The following is a 20,594-nucleotide window of genomic DNA, read 5'->3' as shown; positions in this document are numbered from 1 at the left end:
GCATTGCCGCTTATGGAGGGTGATGCCATTGACGTTCATGGACGTCCAAACTTCCCATTCATTTCCAATGGCATTTCTTCATGTTTGTTCATTTTATTGATGCCAATGTACTTGGATTCCATTGACGCTTATGTCAGTTGATACCATTGACGTCCATGGACGTCCAAAATTTTTCCCATTCATATTCAATGGGAATTTTTTTTTTTTCCCCAAATCAACAGAAAATGACTAGATATCATTAGGACGTGTCCCCCAAATGTCCCCGATTGCATTGCCGCTTATGGAGGGTGATGCCATTGACGTTCATGGACGTCCAAACTTCCCATTAATTCCAATGGCATTTCTTCATGTTTGTTCATTCTATTGATGCCAATGTACTTGGATTCCATTGACGCTTATGTAAGTTGATACCATTGACGTCCATGGACGTCCAAAATTTTTCCCATTCATTTTCAATGGGAATTTTTTTTTTTTTTCCCAAATCAACAGAAAATGACTAAATATCATTAGGACGTGTCCCCCAAATGTCCCTGATTGGATTGCCGCTTATGGAGGGTGATGCCATTGACGGCCATGGACGTCCAATTCTCCCAATCTTTTCTAATGGCTTTTACTTTGTTTAGTGCCATTGACTGGCATTATGGTCCATTCTATTGATAGACCTGAGTGGGGCTAAGATTTGTATCTCCACAGAGGAAAGACCAAGGTGTGTAATTTCTCCCGAAATTGCAGTTTCTAGTTATTATTATTATTCATCTTATTCTCCGCGTTTTTTTGAGCCAACGCACAGCCCAAACCGTAGCACCGATCGGCACCGTTCAAGTATCGGCACGACCGGATTTTTCGTGTGACGATGGGAATTTTTCAAACCGCCACGAAAAATTTTCCGTTCGCCCGTAAACGGCAATTTTCCGAAAAATAAAAAAAGTTTAAAAATGTATCTAGTCCTACAATTTTTGACCAAATCACATAATTTGGGCATCAAAAATTCCGGGACGGTGAGGGGCATAAAAGTTGTATACAGAATTTGGCAAAAATTTACGGTTCCCCGGAAATTTGCCAAAAACTTTCCTATTCATTTTGAATGGAAAAAAAACGCGCGCTTCACAGCCCGAACCGTTAGACCGATCGGCACCGTTCAAGTATCGGCACGACCGGAATTTTCGCGTGACACAGGAAACTTTACAAATGGCCCCGAAAATTTTTCCGTTCGTCCGTAAACGGCAATTTTCCGTGAAAAAAAAAAAAGTTTCAAAATGTATCTAGTCCTACAATTTTTGACCAAATCACATAATTTGGGCATCAAAAATTCCGGGACGGTGAGGGGCATAAAAGTTGTATACAGAATTTGGAAAAAAATTACGCTTCCTCGGAAATTTGCCAAAAACTATCCCATTCATTTCGAATGGGAAAAGTCCCATTCACTTCCAATGGGATTTCCAATGGAATTTACATTGCATTGATGCCATTGACGGCCATGCATGTCGAATCTACTGATGCCAATGTACTTGGATTCAACTGACTATATAGATGTCGATGCCATTGACTGCCATGGACGTCCAAAATTTTTCCCATTCATTTTCAATGGGGAAAAAACAAAATTACCCCAAATCAACAGAAAATGACCAGATATCAATAGGACGTGTCCCCCAAACTTCCCCAATTCCATTGACGCTTATGAAGGGTGCCGCCATTGACTTACATGGACGTCCAAAATTTTTCCCATTCATTTTCAATGGGGAAAAAACTAAATTTCTCCAAATCAACAGAAAATGACCAGATATCAATAGGACGTATATCCCAAACGTCCCCAATTCCATTGACGCTTATGGGGGGTGCTGCCATTGACGTCCATGGACGTCCAAAATTTTACCCATTCATTTTCAATGGGAAATTTTTTTTTTTCCCCAAATCAACAGAAAATGACTAGATATCAATAGGACCTGTCCCCCAAATGTCCCCGATTGCATTGCTACTTATGGAGGGTGATGCCATTGACGTCCAGGGACGTCCAAACTTCCCATTCATTCCCAATGGCATTTCTTCATGTTTGTTCATTCTTTTGATGCCAATGTACTTGGATTCCATTGACGGTTATGTAAGTTGATACCATTGACGTCCATGGACGTCCAAAATTTTTCCCATTCATTTTCAATGGGAATTTTTTTTTTTTCCCCAAATCAACAGAAAATGACTAGATATCATTAGGACGTGTCCCCCAAATGTCCCCGATTGCATTACCGCTTATGGGGGGTGATGCCATTGACGTCCATGGACGTCCAAACTTCCCAATCATTTCCAAAGCCATTTCTTCATGTTTGTTCATTTTATTGATGCCAATGTACTTGGATTCCATTGACGCTTATGTAAGTTGATACCATTGACGTCCATGGACGTCCAAAATTTTTCCCATTCATTTTCAATGGGATTTTTTTTTTTTTTTCCCAAATCAACAGAAAATGACTAGATATCATTAGGACGTTTCCCCCAAATGTCCCCGATTGCATTGCCGCTTATGGAGGGTGATGCCATTGACGTTCATGGACGTCTAAACTTCCCATTCATTTCCAATGGCATTTCTTCATGTTTGTTCATTTTATTGATGCCAATGTACTTGGATTCCATTGACGCTTATGTAAGTTGATACCATTGACGTCCATGGACGTCCAAAATTTTTCCCATTCATTTTCAATGGGAAATTTTTTTTTTTCCCCAAATCAACAGAAAATGACTAGATATCAATAGGACCTGTCCCCCAAATGTCCCCGATTGCATTGCTACTTATGGAGGGTGATGCCATTGACGTCCAGGGACGTCCAAACTTCCCATTCATTTCCAATGGCATTTCTTCATGTTTGTTCATTCTTTTGATGCCAATGTACTTGGATTCCATTGACGGTTATGTAAGTTGATACCATTGACGTCCATGGACGTCCAAAATTTTTCCCATTCATTTTCAATGGGAATTTTTTTTTTTTCCCCAAATCAACAGAAAATGACTAGATATCATTAGGACGTGTCCCCCAAATGTCCCCGATTGCATTACCGCTTATGGGGGGTGATGCCATTGACGTCCATGGACGTCCAAACTTCCCAATCATTTCCAAAGCCATTTCTTCATGTTTGTTCATTTTATTGATGCCAATGTACTTGGATTCCATTGACGCTTATGTAAGTTGATACCATTGACGTCCATGGACGTCCAAAATTTTTCCCATTCATTTTCAATGGGATTTTTTTTTTTTTTTCCCAAATCAACAGAAAATGACTAGATATCATTAGGACGTTTCCCCCAAATGTCCCCGATTGCATTGCCGCTTATGGAGGGTGATGCCATTGACGTTCATGGACGTCTAAACTTCCCATTCATTTCCAATGGCATTTCTTCATGTTTGTTCATTTTATTGATGCCAATGTACTTGGATTCCATTGACGCTTATGTAAGTTGATACCATTGACGTCCATGGACGTCCAAAATTTTTCCCATTCATTTTCAATGGGAAATTTTTTTTTTTCCCCAAATCAACAGAAAATGACTAGATATCAATAGGACCTGTCCCCCAAATGTCCCCGATTGCATTGCTACTTATGGAGGGTGATGCCATTGACGTCCAGGGACGTCCAAACTTCCCATTCATTTCCAATGGCATTTCTTCATGTTTGTTCATTCTTTTGATGCCAATGTACTTGGATTCCATTGACGGTTATGTAAGTTGATACCATTGACGTCCATGGACGTCCAAAATTTTTCCCATTCATTTTCAATGGGAATTTTTTTTTTTTCCCCAAATCAACAGAAAATGACTAGATATCATTAGGACGTGTCCCCCAAATGTCCCCGATTGCATTACCGCTTATGGGGGGTGATGCCATTGACGTCCATGGACGTCCAAACTTCCCAATCATTTCCAAAGCCATTTCTTCATGTTTGTTCATTTTATTGATGCCAATGTACTTGGATTCCATTGACGCTTATGTAAGTTGATACCATTGACGTCCATGGACGTCCAAAATTTTTCCCATTCATTTTCAATGGGATTTTTTTTTTTTTTTCCCAAATCAACAGAAAATGACTAGATATCATTAGGACGTTTCCCCCAAATGTCCCCGATTGCATTGCCGCTTATGGAGGGTGATGCCATTGACGTTCATGGACGTCTAAACTTCCCATTCATTTCCAATGGCATTTCTTCATGTTTGTTCATTTTATTGATGCCAATGTACTTGGATTCCATTGACGCTTATGTAAGTTGATACCATTGACGTCCATGGACGTCCAAAATTTTTCCCATTCATTTTCAATGGGAAATTTTTTTTTTTCCCCAAATCAACAGAAAATGACTAGATATCAATAGGACCTGTCCCCCAAATGTCCCCGATTGCATTGCTACTTATGGAGGGTGATGCCATTGACGTCCAGGGACGTCCAAACTTCCCATTCATTTCCAATGGCATTTCTTCATGTTTGTTCATTCTTTTGATGCCAATGTACTTGGATTCCATTGACGGTTATGTAAGTTGATACCATTGACGTCCATGGACGTCCAAAATTTTTCCCATTCATTTTCAATGGGATTTTTTTTTTTTTCCCCAAATCAACAGAAAATGACTAGATATCATTAGGACGTGTCCCCCAAATGTCCCTGATTGCATTACCGCTTATGGGGGGTGATGCCATTGACGTCCATGGACGTCCAAACTTCCCAATCATTTCCAAAGCCATTTCTTCATGTTTGTTCATTTTATTGATGCCAATGTACTTGGATTCCATTGACGCTTATGTAAGTTGATACCATTGACGTCCATGGACGTCCAAAATTTTTCCCATTCATTTTCAATGGGATTTTTTTTTTTTTTTCCCAAATCAACAGAAAATGACTAGATATCATTAGGACGTTTCCCCCAAATGTCCCCGATTGCATTGCCGCTTATGGAGGGTGATGCCATTGACGTTCATGGACGTCTAAACTTCCCATTCATTTCCAATGGCATTTCTTCATGTTTGTTCATTTTATTGATGCCAATGTACTTGGATTCCATTGACGCTTATGTAAGTTGATACCATTGACTTCCATGGACGTCCAAAATTTTTCCCATTCATTTTCAATGGGAATTTTTTTTTTCCCCCCAAATCAACAGAAAATGACTAGATATCATTAGGACGTGTCCCCCAAACTTCCCCGATTCCATTAACAATTATGAAAGGTGCCGCCATTGACGTCCATGGACGTCCAATTCTCCCATTCATTTCTAACGGCTTTTACTTTGTTTTTTGCCAATGACTGGCATTATGATCCATTCTATTGATAGACCTGAGTGGGGCTAAGATCTGTGTCTCCACAGAGGAAAGACCAAGGTGTGTAATTTCTCCCGAAATTGCAGTTTCTAGTTACCTTGGTCTTTCTGAAAGAAAGAACAAGGTATTGTTATTGTGCAACTTTATTATTATTATTATTATTATTATTCAATAATTCTCCGCGTTTTTTTGAGCCAACGCACAGCCCAAACCGTAGCACCGATCGGCACCGTTGAAGTATCGGCACGACCGGATTTTTCGCGTGACGATGGGAATTTTTCAAACCGCCACGAAAAATTTTCCGTTCGCCCGTAAACGGCAATTTTCCGAAAAATAAAAAAAGTTTCAAAATGTATCTAGTCCTACAATTTTTGACCAAATCACATAATTTGGGCATCAAAAATTCCGGGACGGTGAGGGGCATAAAAGTTGTATACAGAATTTGGCAAAAATTTACGGTTCCCCGGAAATTTGCCAAAAACTTTCCTATTCATTTTGAATGGAAAAAAAACGCGCGCTTCACAGCCCGAACCGTTAGACCGATCGGCACCGTTCAAGTATCGGCACGACCGGAATTTTCGCGTGACACAGGAAACTTTACAAATGGCCCCGAAAATTTTTCCATTCGTCCGTAAACGGCAATTTTCCGTGAAAAAAAAAAAAGTTTCAAAATGTATCTAGTCCTACAATTTTTGACCAAATCACATAATTTGGGCATCAAAAATTCCGGGACGGTGAGGGGCATAAAAGTTGTATACAGAATTTGGAAAAAAATTACGCTTCCTCGGAAATTTGCCAAAAACTATCCCATTCATTTCACATGGGAAAAGTTCCATTCACTTCCAATGGGATTTCCAATGGAATTTACATTGCATTGATGCCATTGACGGCCATGCATGTCAAATCTACTGATGCCAATGTACTTGGATTCAATTGATTATATGGATGTCGATGCCATTGACTGCCATGGACGTCCAAAATTTTTCCCATTCATTTTCAATGGGGAAAAAACAAAATTACCCCAAATCAACAGAAAATGACCAGATATCAATAGGACGTGTCCCCCAAACTTCCCCAATTCCATTGACGCTTATGAAGAGTGCCGCCATTGACTTACATGGACGTCCAAAATTTTTCCCATTCATTTTCAATGGGGAAAAAACTACATTTCTCCAAATCAACAGAAAATGACCAGATATCAATAGGACGTATACCCCAAACGTCCCCAACTCCATTGACGCTTATGGGGGTGCTGCCATTGACGTCCATGGACGTCCAAAATTTTTCCCATTCATTTTCAATGGGAATTTTTTTTTTTTCCCCAAATCAACAGAAAATGACTAGATATCAATAGGACGTGTCCCCCAAATGTCCCCGATTGCATTGCCGCTTATGGAGGGTGATGCCATTGACGTCCATGGACGTCCAAACTTCCCATTAATTTCCAATGGCATTTCTTCATGTTTGTTCATTCTATTGATGCCAATGTACTTGGATTCCATTGACGCTTATGTAAGTTGATACCATTGACGTCCATGGACGTCCAAAATTTTTCCCATTCATTTTCAATGGGAATTTTTTTTTTTTCCACAAATCAACAGAAAATGACTAGATATCAATAGGACGTGTCCCCCAAATGTCTCCGATTGCATTAACAATTATGAAGGGTGCCGCCATTGACGTCCATGGACGTCCAATTCTCCAGTTCATTTTTTCTAATGGCTTTTTGTTTTGTGCCAATGACTGGCATTATCATCCATTCTATTGATAGACCTGAGTGGGGCTAAGATCTGTATCTCCACAGAGGAAAGACCAAGGTGTGTAATTTCTCCCGAAATTGCAGTTTCTAGTTATTATTATTATTTATTCATCTTATTCTCCGCGTTTTTTTGAGCCAACGCACAGCCCAAACCGTAGCCCCGATCGGCACCGTTCAAGTATCGGCATGACCGGAATTATCGCGTGACGATGGGAATTTTTCAAAACGCCACGAAAAATTTTCCGTTCGCCCGTAAACGGCAATTTTCCGAAAAAAAAAAAAAGTTTAAAAATGTATCTAGTCCTACAATTTTTGACCAAATCACATAATTTGGGTATCAAAAATTCCGGGACGGTGAGGGGCATAAAAGTTGTATACAGAATTTGGAAAAAATTTACGGTTCCCCGGAAATTTGCCAAAAACTCTCCCATTCATTTCTAATGGGAAAAGTTCCCATTCACTTCAATGGGATTTCAATGGAATTTACATTGCATTGATGCCATTGACGGCCATGCATGTCGAATCTATTGATGCCAATGTACTTGGATTCAATTGGCTATATGGATGTCGATGCCATTGACTGCCATGGACGTCCAAAATTTTTCCCATTCATTTTCAATGGGGAAAAAACTACATTTCCCCAAATCAACAGAAAATGACCAGATATCAATAGGACGTGTCCCCCAAACTTCCCCAATTCCATTTACGCTTATGGAGGGTGATGCCAATGACGTCCATGGACGTCCAAAATTTTACCCATTCATTTTCAATGGGAATTTTTTTTTTTTCCCCAAATCAACAGAAAATGACTAGATATCATTAGGACGTGTCCCCCAAATGTCCCCGATTGCATTGCCGCTTATGGAGGGTAATGCCATTGACGTCCGTGGACGTCCAAAATTTTACCCATTCATTTTCAATGGGAATTTTTTTTTTTCCCCAAATCAACAGAAAATGACTAGATATCAATAGGACGTGTCCCCCAAATGTCCCCAATTGCATTACTGCTTATGGAGGGTGATGCCATTGACGTCCAGGGACGTCCAAACTTCCCATTTATTCCAATGGCATTTCTTCATGTTTGTTCATTCTATTGATGCCAATGTACTTAGATTCCATTGACGCTTATGTAAGTTGATACCATTGACGTCCATAGACGTCCAAAATTTTTCCCATTCATTTTCAATGGGAAATTTTTTTTTTTCCCCAAATCAACAGAAAATGACTAGATATCATTAGGACGTGTCCCCCAAATGTCCCCGATTGCATTGCCGCTTATGGAGGGTGATGCCATTGACGTTCATGGACGTCCAAACTTCCCATTAAATCCCAATGGCATTTCTTCATGTTTGTTCATTCTATTGATGCCAATGTACTTGGATTCCATTGACGCTTATGTAAGTTGATACCATTGATGTCCATGGACGTCCAAAATTTTTCCCATTCATTTTCAATGGGAATTTTTTTTTTTTCCCCAAATCAACAGAAAATGACTAGATATCAATAGGACGTGTCCCCCAAATGTCCCCGATTGCATTGCCTCTTATGGAGGGTGATGCCATTGACGGCCACGGACGTCCAAACTTCCCATTCATTTCCAATGGCATTTCTTCATGTTTGTTCATTCTATTGATGCCAATGTACTTGGATTCCATTGACGCTTATGTAAGTTGATACCATTGACGTCCATGGACGTCCAAAATTTTTCCCATTCATTTTCAATGGGAATTTTTTTTTTTTCCCCAAATCAACAGAAAATGACTAGATATCAATAGGACGTGTCCCCCAAATGTCCCCGATTGGATTGCCGCTTATGGAGGGTGATGCCATTGACGGCCATGGACGTCCAATTCTCCCAATCTTTTCTAATGGCTTTTACTTTGTTTAGTGCCATTGACTGGCATTATGGTCCATTCTATTGATAGACCTGAGTGGGGCTAAGATCTGTATCTCCACAGAGGAAAGACCAAGGTGTGTAATTTCTCCCGAAATTGCAGTTTCTAGTTATTATTATTATACTTTGGGGGAAGAAAATGTCTTACATGTATCTCTTTCCAATGTTGTTAAATCTGAATAAATACGTTGAACCCCCCCCATTTTAAAAAATGTATATAAGCTCCACCAATTTCTACTTCGCAGATATTCGATTTTTTTTGGGGGGGGGTTGAAGACAAGGGATCACACTTACAATATACCTAGACGTTCCTAGTTTTTGGCATTCAAAATGACAGTTTTGTCCAAAGCACAACATACATGTCATGTCAGTGACGGAGATGGGAGGTCCTTCCATTTCTTGCATTTGTGTGCGAATGCTGATCTCATATTGGCTGCTTGGAAAAAGGTCGTAGAAGCACTGTCGGGAAGCCCCGCCTTCGAGACTCACTTCCTGTCGCTGACTGTCTGCAATAAAACATCAAAATAGACACATGAGGGTGGAGGCAGAAGAAATCTCCATTTTGAGAAGATTCTTCCTGTTTGAAAATTAAAGAAAAGCTCTCAGAGGGTAAACTGACCACTTTGTACACTTACCCATTGCATCTTACTATCAAAGCATTAAATGTGTGTTTGTGTGATTACAAGCCATGCTATTCTTTGTACTCACAAGTATACAAATACACAGAAAATAATTTGTAGTGAATTCCCCTTTAAAACCGCATATCATGACGAGGTTTTGTTCGATTGCGATCCTCAAATAGCTTGCAGCTGCATGTGACATTTGAACAAATACAACTTTAGAATAAGGTGACAAAATAAACCGAGTAAATAAATGGCAATACGGTATTGATTTGTTTTCTCATCTAGCCCCACTTTTTTTCAAAACTTTGCAAAGGCCACACAGAACGGAAGCTTCTCTTACTCATAGGACTGAAAGGTTTGCTGACTTGAAACGAAACTGGAACAAACTGAACAGACCATAAAGCTTGTTGCCTTTTTTAGTTTTACTAGCCTTCATTTGATCACGAACATATGTCCAAAAAAAGAGACAAATGTGTTAATCAGTGTTGTTTTCATTTTCGTCACTGAACAATTTTTTCATGATGATATCACAATGACGCGCTGAAAACGTGTCTCGGGAGACTAAAACATAACAAGATGGATGCCAGTTGTCGTCTGACGACACAAGAACGAGATGAAAATTCGCAATAGTTTTTGTCATAAATTCACAATGTGTGATTTTTTTTATTGTAATTGTAGTTAGCACGCATTTAGCAGTGTTTTTTCGTTACACTTATGTGACGTGCTGCGCCATCCCCTTACCTCCCCACCCCCCGCCTCACACACACACGCTTAGGGGTGAGTAAGTCTGTGCCTATTCCAGGCTCCTTTTGTGAAACGTGAGAGGTTCTGCTAGGTCAGTTTTGCGTTCTTATCTTGGCTAGATATGCCAAGTTGCTTTAGCCTTTAAAGGTCTGTGTTGAGTGATCATCACAAACTAAACTAACCTGTAGCGTTAGCATAGGGTTCGCAATAGCATTTAGCGCAGTGACACAGTGTCTTCTAAAACTCTTGGAAAACATTTTATATTAGGCCTGAACGATATATCGTTTAAACATCGCCATCGCGATGTGCGCATGCGCAATAGTCCCATCGCAAGGACGTGCGATAGTTTTTTCATTTCATTTTTTTAAATCCACAAACGTTTGTTTTGAGGAAGGAGCGCACAGCCTCCTCTCATTCCCTCCAACTCGCAGTCATCGGCTCCTCCCCCTCCCCTGCTACAGCGGAGTGGAGGGAGGAGGGGCCGAACAGCAGAGCGGAGGGAGGAGGGGCCGTTTTCAAAGTGAAAGCAAGCAACACGTTGAATAGGGAAGACTGTCTCCAAAAGGAGTTTTGGAAGTATTTTGGCTATCGACAAGAATATAAGGAACAAAAAACAGCCCTGTTGAGAGTGCCTCGCCATGGCTGCCTCAACAAGAAGTAATCCGTCGAACATGTGGGACCATTTAAAACGCAGGTATCTATGCATTCCTGCTACGAGCTTCCCATCAGAGGCTTTTTAGTACAGGTGGGAACATTGTTACGTGCCAACGTTCTTGTCTCAAGCCTGCAATGGTGGATAAACTAGTAGTCTTGGCCAAAAACCTAAGAGACCCAGTTGAGAATTGCTGAGCAAGGAAGGTGGACGATATGCAGACAAATATATAACACAGCTGCAGGAATGTCTTTTCTTCTTTTTATTCATGTGACAGCTATCAGGAAGGCAGGAAATTTGGGAGTTAAAATGGTTCTGTTATTCATCAGTTATTTGCTGTTATTCAGTTCAATTATTTACAAGTTCAATTGAGTTTCTGTTTCTTTTATATTTAAATTAATTGTAAATCGTATTTTTCAAATAACTATAGTACAGCTGCACATAAAGTTTTGATACTTAATATTTTTTAAATATTTTTACAACTTTGTTGCAGTTTTGCAGTTTTATATTGTTATATTTTGTGTAAACAACTCAGGGGACTAATGCACTTGCACTTTTATTTGACAGATTTAATATTTAAGTTCAAATATGTTGACAACTTTATTGTTTTACTGAGGTTTTTATTTATTGTCATAGTTTGTGAACAACTCTTGTCATATTTAATATTTTTGTTCAACTATGTTTACAACTTTGTTGTTATTTTACAGAAGTTTTTATTTATTGTTATATTTTGTCAAAAACTTAGGGGACGAATGCACCTGCTCTTTTATTTGTCATTTAATGTATTTGCTGCTGTTGAAGTGTCAAATATTGTGTTCAATATATTATCTATTTTGTGCAGACATTGCTTCCTGGATCCCTTCATAATAATACAGCAATCTTAATCATTCACTAATGAAACGGTATTATATGAATACACTGTGGTCACGGTGTGTCATGCAAAGTATTTCCAAACAGCTATTCAAGTCATCTAGTGAAAATTTCTTTAAAAAAAAAAAAAAAAAAAAAAAAAAAATATATATATATATATATATATATATATATATATATATATTTTTTTTTTTTTTTTTTTTTTTTTTACTATCGCAATATAATATCGCAATATTTTGCACACCTCAAAAAAATCGCAACAATAGTTTTTTCCAATATCGTTCAGGCCTATTTTATATGCAGTTCGTGGCATCCAGGTGAGTTTAATTAATTGCAAATAATGTGCTGTTTTCCTGCTGAGTGTGTGTTATCATAATGAAAATGGTGGTATCCTTGTAGACTACAGTTATGTGCTCATCTGTCATATTCATTCAAAACCGTTGGAAACCTTTTATTTATTTAATTATTTATTTTTTTCATGGACTAAAACTTTTAAAGTTTATTGACGAAAACATTTAGAGAATGTCGACTAAAACTAGATGAAATTTGTCTGAGTTTTCGTTGACTAAAACTGGACAAAGATGAACACATTTTGAAATGACTAAAATATGACTAAGACTAATAAGTATTTTCGTCCAAAAGACTAAGACAAAATTAAAATGGCTTCCAAAAACAACACTGGTGTTCATGTTACAAATAAACTGAATGTGCTTAAGCATAATGTTTCACTCCACACAGATTAAACCAAATCCCCTCAAATAAAAGGAACATTAAATACAAATTTGTAACGGAACAAAGTAGGCCCATCTGTTGGCTGTTTTAAAACCGCAGAAAAACCGTGAGGGGCCTTTGCACATTATTTACACATAAATATTTGAATTAACACTCATTCATTCAATGTATTGTACTTACTGAGTGTCGACTGGATGGAGACTCTGTAATTTGTAGCATGCAGATGAGGTTGCCATTGGACACACATGCTGTTGTGGCGCGCCTGGTAGACTGTCAAGTCAGAGATACCCAGGAACACTGCAGACGGAGGAGTAGAGACCATAAGAGAGTAAAGGAGATACTAATAATAATATAAGAGAACACGTCTTTGCTCTTTGAATATGATACTAATTGGTATGCCACATACCGTAATTTTCTGACTATAAGGCGCACCTGACTATAAGCCGCCACCCACCAAATTTGAACCGAAAACGGCATTTGTTCATAGATAAGCCGCACTGACTGTAAACCGCAGCTTTTCTCACTTTATTATGGGATATTTACGCAATAGATAGTAACCGGTAACACTTTATTAGACAGCGGCATCATAAGACTGTCATAATTATGAAATGATACTGTCATGAGCATTAATGAATGCTTGACAGATGTCATTTAGTGTCATCCGGCAAATATCTCACGTTTGAATGGATGTAAAAGATCCGAGCCGGACATAAATGAAGTTAGTGACCAAATTTGCCGGATGACTCTTAATGACATCTGTCATAAGAATACATTAATGCCCATCACAGTGTCATGCCATAATTATGATGGTCTTATGACAGTCTTATAACACCCGCGGCTGTCAAATAAATTGTTACCTATTAACCCAAATAAATCAACAAATAAGCCGCACTGGACTATAAATCGCAGGATTTAAAATGATGGGAAAAGGTAGCAGTTTATAGTCCGAGAATTACGTCACATTGTGTTGTCATATTGTCAAACCTATTAGAGAAAGAGTATTTTAGAACAAAAGGTTTGTTCACCTCATCACTTGTGAATTTTAACCTATGGCCATCTTGAAATGATTTTTTAAATTAATTTGTTTTTAAAGTAATATGTAATTTGAGGGCATATTTACAAAATATTACTTCCAAAACGTTACCCCGTTACCCTAGGCTTGATTTGTTACAAATCAATATTCTTTTTCAAGTGAATTTCATTTATTTATTTTTTTTGTTGATATCAGTATGAGCTGGGGAAAATAAAGTGGTGCAGACAAACAAGGAGGAAGTAACACAACACTACAGTGACTTTGACTCATCTCATTAAGTCCTTCAAACCCAAATTCAAACATATTATATCTTGGCATCTGCTATACGTGATGAATGTATTTTCATTTTTTCGTTAAATAGCATGCATGAGTGCAGAGACATAGAAATGTGGCTGTAAATTCAGTTATAACTATGTGTTACTTATAGAAACATAAGGCAGGATAAACAACTTAAATAGCACTGGAAGCAAGCAAATCTCCAAGGAGCTACTTCCTGCCTCACTTTGATTCCTTTCACAACATCCCCCCTTGTTAACAACACTTGCTGACTGTAAGAAATAAACTTGGCTCGAATGCCACCTAATTGATATTTAGTGCAGTAAGCATATGCCAGGTGCTCCTTTTTTATTAAAAAGAGAAAAAAGTGATTCATGCATGCTGTATATGAAAAAACACCAGTTGTTTTAGTATTACTAATGTAAGAGTAAACACAGACATTCAATCTTTCAAACATGTCATACATTTTAGACACACTTGCCATGTTAGTGGGTTCTATCAGCTATTGAGACAAAAAAAAAAGTGCATTGCTTTTTATAAAGTTTTACAATTATTCACTTACTGAGTTCGCATAGTCAAACCAAAACTTTCCCTTAGAGGTCAATTAAGTAAAATAAAATCTAAACAAAGCCCTCTAGTGCAGTGGGGAATAGTATGTGAATATAAAGACAGCTTTGAATCGACTAGAAAAATGAAATCTAGGACATGGCAAAATAACATTTTATACAAACAGCTAAGAAATAAGGCTGTGTGTGTAGAAGAGGATTTCTGTGACGCTACTGCTATGGAACAACATAGCTATTAAGTACATGCTGCAAGTAATTTATATGCATTTGTGTAAAACCACTTTGTACAGTAAGATGAGACATCTCAATATATAACACATAAAACTTAATTATGAGGAAACATTTTCAGCGGTACCCAAGGTGCCAATAATTATCCTTCCACTTGTTCCTATGTGAGTCATTGGTGCAAGCATGCACATCTGCTACCGTTAAAAGGACGCGACCATGAATAAAGGAAAGCATCAACTTTAAATCTTGGCAACTTGCAAGTGCAATTTGTATTTCAAATATCAATTTCAATTACTTGCAACATGGTATACGATGTGTGTCAGGAAAGTTGGAGGACTGACTACATTTCAAACTCGAACAAACAATTTTTGCCTTGAGGGTTTATGGAGTTCTCCGAAGCCACTGAACTTCTTTTCCACATGCTTTTTCTTCTTTTGCATATTGTCATTAATATTTTTAAAATACATTATATATTAGAGGAGATGGTGTCTTTTCCCGTAGGCACCTAGCCTGGTACTCCAGACTCACCGCTGTTCCAGCTATTAAGTGGATAAAATTTCCAGGGCGGAGCAAGCCACAGCAAACAGACAGCGGAGTGGACCAATCAGCGACGGGCGGGACACGGGACTTGCGCGCGGAAGTAAATATACGAGGAGAGCGGAGTTTATTCAACATGGCTAGCGCGAGACAGACTGTTGTCAATGACTTGTGTCGATGTGTTTTTGTTAATTTAAAACTGATTTTACCGTGGATTGGAACATATTCTCGGCTCTCCTGGTCACCATCTGTGTTGTTGTGGAGACGACTTCCGACGCAGAAGAGTGACGTTGCTCGTTAAGAACACGTCACGCAAATAAACGAATCTGATTTGTCGATTGATTTTGTACTTGCTCGAGAGGCCGTTAATGTGCTGGGTACCACACTATACTCTCAGTGTTTGAAAAACACAGGGAGAATGGTCTGGCCGTGCCAGGCAAGTAGGCACCGTCTAACTGTTTGCATTATTCTAACACACTTAATATAATAAATCAGGGAATAGTATCGTTTCTCGTATTTACTGTTTGACTGTTTGTATTACTCTAACACATCTAATATAAAATAATTGGCACTTATACCATAGTTTAAGGAAAACAAGCAGAATATAGGGCAGAAGAGATAAACAACGTCTTTTTTATCACGGAAGCCCAGCGCGTGCGTTATGCAAGTGACGCACCAACTCTCGCAATCAGTTCTCCCGGACAGTCCAGAAGAAAAAGCAGGACGTTCTGTCCCAGCACAAGGAAAACTGGAGAACGTCCGATATCCAACTGATAACGCGACTGACAAGACTCCAAGAGCCCCTTTGATGCTGAGGTGGCAAAATCCACAACCCTTGTTGCCCGGACAACAGTAACTCTCGAATCCTCCTGTTTAATTCACAAACAGACAATAAAACCAAACACATCCTTCTTCCTGCCCACGGCCCGCCCCGCAAGACCCTTCAAAAGACTGAATGTGTAACTAATCGTTATCATTTTTCTTGGGAACCCTTTGTTGACGTGTAATAGGGTGACCTTGCCTCCACGTCTGAGTGTTTCTGTTTTGCCTTGCCATTTTGATCGCTGTCGACCTGAATAAATTGTCAACTTGTTTTCGGTGAGCCTTCTTTAAACCTTTCAAAATGGAGTCAGTACAAAAGGTTAAGACTAAGGTGAATGCGTGGAGTTGGCCTTCTGGCCGAATTGCCGGGCTCGTTGAATCTGCGATAGCGCGGGTCCGGATTCCTTCAATATATACACAAATACTCCATGTAAGGTGTTATGTAATCCTGTATGTATTGGAAAAAAAACTACCAGATAAAATATATTTAAGGGGGGGTTGACATTATTTGAGGGTAAATCTATGTTCATGTATTTCTGTCATCGCCATGCAGATTATGTTAAAGAATTGGAACTTCAAAGAATCAGAAGGACAAGCAGGATTTATTGTTCATCATTGATTTAGATTTACTGTATTTGCGATCTTCATTGCGCAAAATGCATCAAAAGCATACTTTTTTGGGGGGGTAACTGTGGAGTGACTTATTATGTTATGGTTGATTTTTATTTATCAACATTTTACACTTTAAATATGGAAAAATAATTAGCTAGTTGTAAAGTTTCATACTCATATATGCGTGCTCTGAGGAACGTATTTTGAACATACAAGTAGATAATTTCTTGGTCTTTTATATTGTCCTTGGATGATCTACAGTAGAAGAATTGTAGTTTTCTAGGTATGTAGCTTGCTAAATGATTCATGCCTGACCATTGTTTTTCTTATAAAACCACCTTTGTCTAAATCTGCTGAAAATGAGTGAGGAGTAAAGTCACTTTTGCCTTGTACAACCACTGAAACCAACTCTATATACCAAGAGATTGTTCTTTTCGTCTGACTGGGCTACAGTATATCAATATTGTTCTGTTGGACTGTGTTTTGGAGTCTCAATGGAAATCCAAACATTTAATATGCATGTTGTACTTCTCCCTTCACTGTTATTGCATCCTCTCAGTCCTCACTCAGTCACACTGTCCTTAACACAAATCTGCAAAGAAGACTTAACCTGACAGCAATGTTCCATTATAGCTTGGAATTCAATTTAAGATCTCATTTTAACCACACTGTCATCATTAACCTTTTGCTCCATCAAACTGACTGCATGACTGATTCCATTTCAATTTTATTTAACTCACACAGTTGTTTTCGATATTGCCAAGGGCATTTTTTTTCTAAATCTGAATATGATTCAAGTATCAAGAATGGTCAAATAAAACTGGGTGCAAACTCACATGTCTTAGTGTTCACCAGCAACGGTTCACTTTGTCCTGATGGGTAGGACGCGGTCACTTGAACGCTGTACTCTGTGCCACTTTGTAAATTCAGGAGGAGAATCGAGTTAACGTCTTCACCAACGGTCATCTCCAAAACGCTCCCTGGTACTGAGGGAACAACATGCACACGCGCACACACAAACAGAAAAGCACAAAGTCTGCTATTTTCATCCACATAAAAAATTTCACCGTTGCTAATTCATATATGTGGCCAGCCTTGTGTTTTGATTGAATTATTTCTGTTCCCTTGTACTCCTAAAATCACATTAATGTGGACTCTTGGTTTGAGGCAAAGCAGTTATTGTGTTGAGATGAAAGCGAGCAGATATGGAAACTACATTAGGTGAAGTTATGAAACAATTAGCGGTCAAGAAGCAATGACAAAGTAAAAATGTGTCTCTTAAAAATGTTTTCAGGCAATTTTAGACACACAGTGTCTTAAAAGGAATGAACTAAACCTTAACGAAAAACAAATTGGAATAGCCTCCATCTGTAAAACATTTGTATGTTCAATGTGTATGTATAAGTGAAGGGAACCCCTTGTTATTTACTGACTAGCATAATTGTTGTAATTATTTTTCTTTTAGCATACCTACCATGGACTGGCTGGTAAAGGATCTTGTAACCAAAAGCAGCAGCCTTTGGAGGATCCCAGGAGACTCTGAAGCGGTTGTACCACTCCTCTGATGCACGAAGATTTTCAGGAGACAAGAGAGGCACTGGGCAAAAATAAGGTCATTAATTCAAAATAGTTTTAAACAGATAATAAATACAGAACACCAAAATGTATATTTCCCTAATTTTACATCAAATTTAAGGCATTAACATAACTGAAACAAGCAAACGTTTACTTGCAGAGCCCAGAATTTAATTAGCTTGAGAAGTACCATAATTTTCAGATTACAAGGCGCACCTGATGATTGGCCCCCACCCACCAAATTTGAAACAAAAACCACATTTCTTCATAGATAAGCCGCACTGGGCTATAAGCCGTAGCTGTCCTTACTGTATTATAAGTGTCTGTCATAAGACCAAATGAACCACCATGAAGCTTTGAACCAATTAGCTGCAAAGCTTCATTGTTTTAAGACGCCTGATTTGGCCATCACTGCTCCCTTAGTGGAGACAGTCATCCTCTTCTGCCACCTGCTGTAAACACTGTTGTCGTTCAACATGCCTCCTAGCATGCATTGCAGCGATGCAGATGTAAAAAAACTATTCAAATCCATGTTCTGTGCTAATCGTTTCTTCAGTTATTTTTCCAATTGTTACATTAATTGCTAGTAATGGTATTTGGTAATACTTAATTTGACAGTGGCCCGATAAGACTGTCATAAGACAATCATAACTATCACATGACACTGTCATGAGCATTAATGAATGCCTAATACAGATGTCATAGTGTCATAGTGTTATCTGGCAAATTATCTCACTTTCGAATGGATGTAAAAGATCCAAGCTGGAAATAAAGTATAAAATTAAGTTAGTGACATAATTTTCCAGATGACACTTAATGACATGTGTTATGAGTAGGGCTGCAGCTATCGATTATTTTAGTAGTCGATTAATCGATGAACCATTAGTTCGAATAATCGAGTAATCGGAAAAGGAACATTAAAAATTAAATTAAAATTAAATATACATCCTCAACAAAAAAAAATACTTTCAAAAGTATATAAAGCCCTCTCATGTAACAACTCTACTTGCCTACCAATCGAAAAATGGAATAACGAACTTTCGGTAACATTAGATAATAACTATTGGTCCAACATCTGTAAAAATGCATTTATAATGACAAAGAATAAGAACCTTCAGCTTATACAGTTCAAAATACTGCACAGATGGCATATTACTCAATCTAAAATGCACAAAATGGGGTTCTCCCAATCCGATAAATGTACAAGCTGCAACGAAGATACTTCAGATACATACTTTCATGCTCTTTGGCAATGTAAACCAATACAAGATTTCTGGGCACAGGTAACGAAGAAACTCTCTTTCCTATTGAACTGCAGGATTCCATTGTCTCCAACTCTTTGTCTGCTTGGCGATCTGAATACAGTGAATATCTCTATCCATCAAACCCGTCCACTACTAGCAAGTCTAACGATAGCCAAAAAAACAATATTGTTGAATTGGAAAAACAAACAAAACATTAGCATTAACCAATGGCTAAATCTAATCATTGAATATATAACATTAGAGAAAATATCTGCCAAACAGACAAATAAAATGGACAAATACGAACAACAGTGGGAAACGGTCGCAAGAATGATGAACATAGAATAAGGATTCTCTCTCACCTGCGAAGGAATGCCACAAAAATAATAGAAATGTATACATAAATGGATGTATGCGGGGTGTCCAGGGAAGTTGTATGCATCCTTCTGCAGCTGGAAACTGGACATGTTTAAATCCGAATTGTTTTATACACTCCCACCAGCATGTAATAAATAATTTTTCTTCCTTCACAGTTTAGTCGGTCAATGGGCTTATTTTACAAGGATACTCATAGACAATTTGGTTTCCAGCTACTGGGGATCATATGCAACTTTTTTTGGAACACCCTATATATTACTTATCAGACTTGGAACAATTAAGGAACTATGCGTAAATAATACACTTCACTGGTCCTTGGCATACATCTAATGGTGTTTGATAAACCTCTTCTTCTATCAGCTTTACAGGTGGAGTTTGTTGGCGTCCTGCCCTGGGCCGTCCCGCCGCCGGTCTTGGCCCCCGGGATTTTCGGCCGGGGCTTGTCTGGTTGCGTCTGGCTGTGCGGGGTGTCCCGTCGGGCGCGCGCTGGTGTCGTGGGCGGGTGGGGGGGCCGCGCGGGTGCCGGTCCGGGGCCGCGGCCCTTCCCCGGCCGGCCGGGGTGGGGTGGAGTTGGGGTTGGGGCCGGGGGGTGTATGCGGCAGCCATGGTTCCCTCCCAGGTCCGCCCGGCCGGAGCCGCGTCTCCCTGTACCGGGTGCCGGGGAGGTGCCCTCTGGTACCATACCGCGCGCCCCTCTTGGCCCGGAGGTGGGTTGTGGGGGGTGCGCTTCCCTCCCCTTGGTCTGTTTCCGGC

The 20,594-nt window shown here is 39.1% G+C and overlaps 1 protein-coding gene across 1 annotated transcript in view; it reads right to left on the bottom strand.

Annotated features, from left to right (window-relative positions):
* col14a1a (collagen, type XIV, alpha 1a) overlaps positions 1-20,594 on the bottom strand; it is a 219,102-nt gene that overhangs the window by 97,740 nt on the left and 100,768 nt on the right. Inside the window, exons 21-24 of the mRNA XM_057834300.1 lie at positions 18,119-18,241; positions 17,481-17,630; positions 12,751-12,867; positions 9,309-9,455 (exon numbers count right to left, since the gene is read on the bottom strand). Coding sequence (XP_057690283.1) covers positions 9,309-9,455; positions 12,751-12,867; positions 17,481-17,630; positions 18,119-18,241 — 537 coding nt within the window. The remainder of the gene's footprint in view (positions 1-9,308; positions 9,456-12,750; positions 12,868-17,480; positions 17,631-18,118; positions 18,242-20,594) is intronic.

The sequence above is a fragment of the Corythoichthys intestinalis genome, chromosome 4 (genome assembly GCF_030265065.1).
Source record: "Corythoichthys intestinalis isolate RoL2023-P3 chromosome 4, ASM3026506v1, whole genome shotgun sequence".
Taxonomy (NCBI): Eukaryota; Metazoa; Chordata; class Actinopteri; order Syngnathiformes; family Syngnathidae; genus Corythoichthys; species Corythoichthys intestinalis.
The sequence above is the reverse complement of the archived record's forward strand: the minus strand, read 5'-3'. Positions and strand labels throughout refer to the sequence as shown.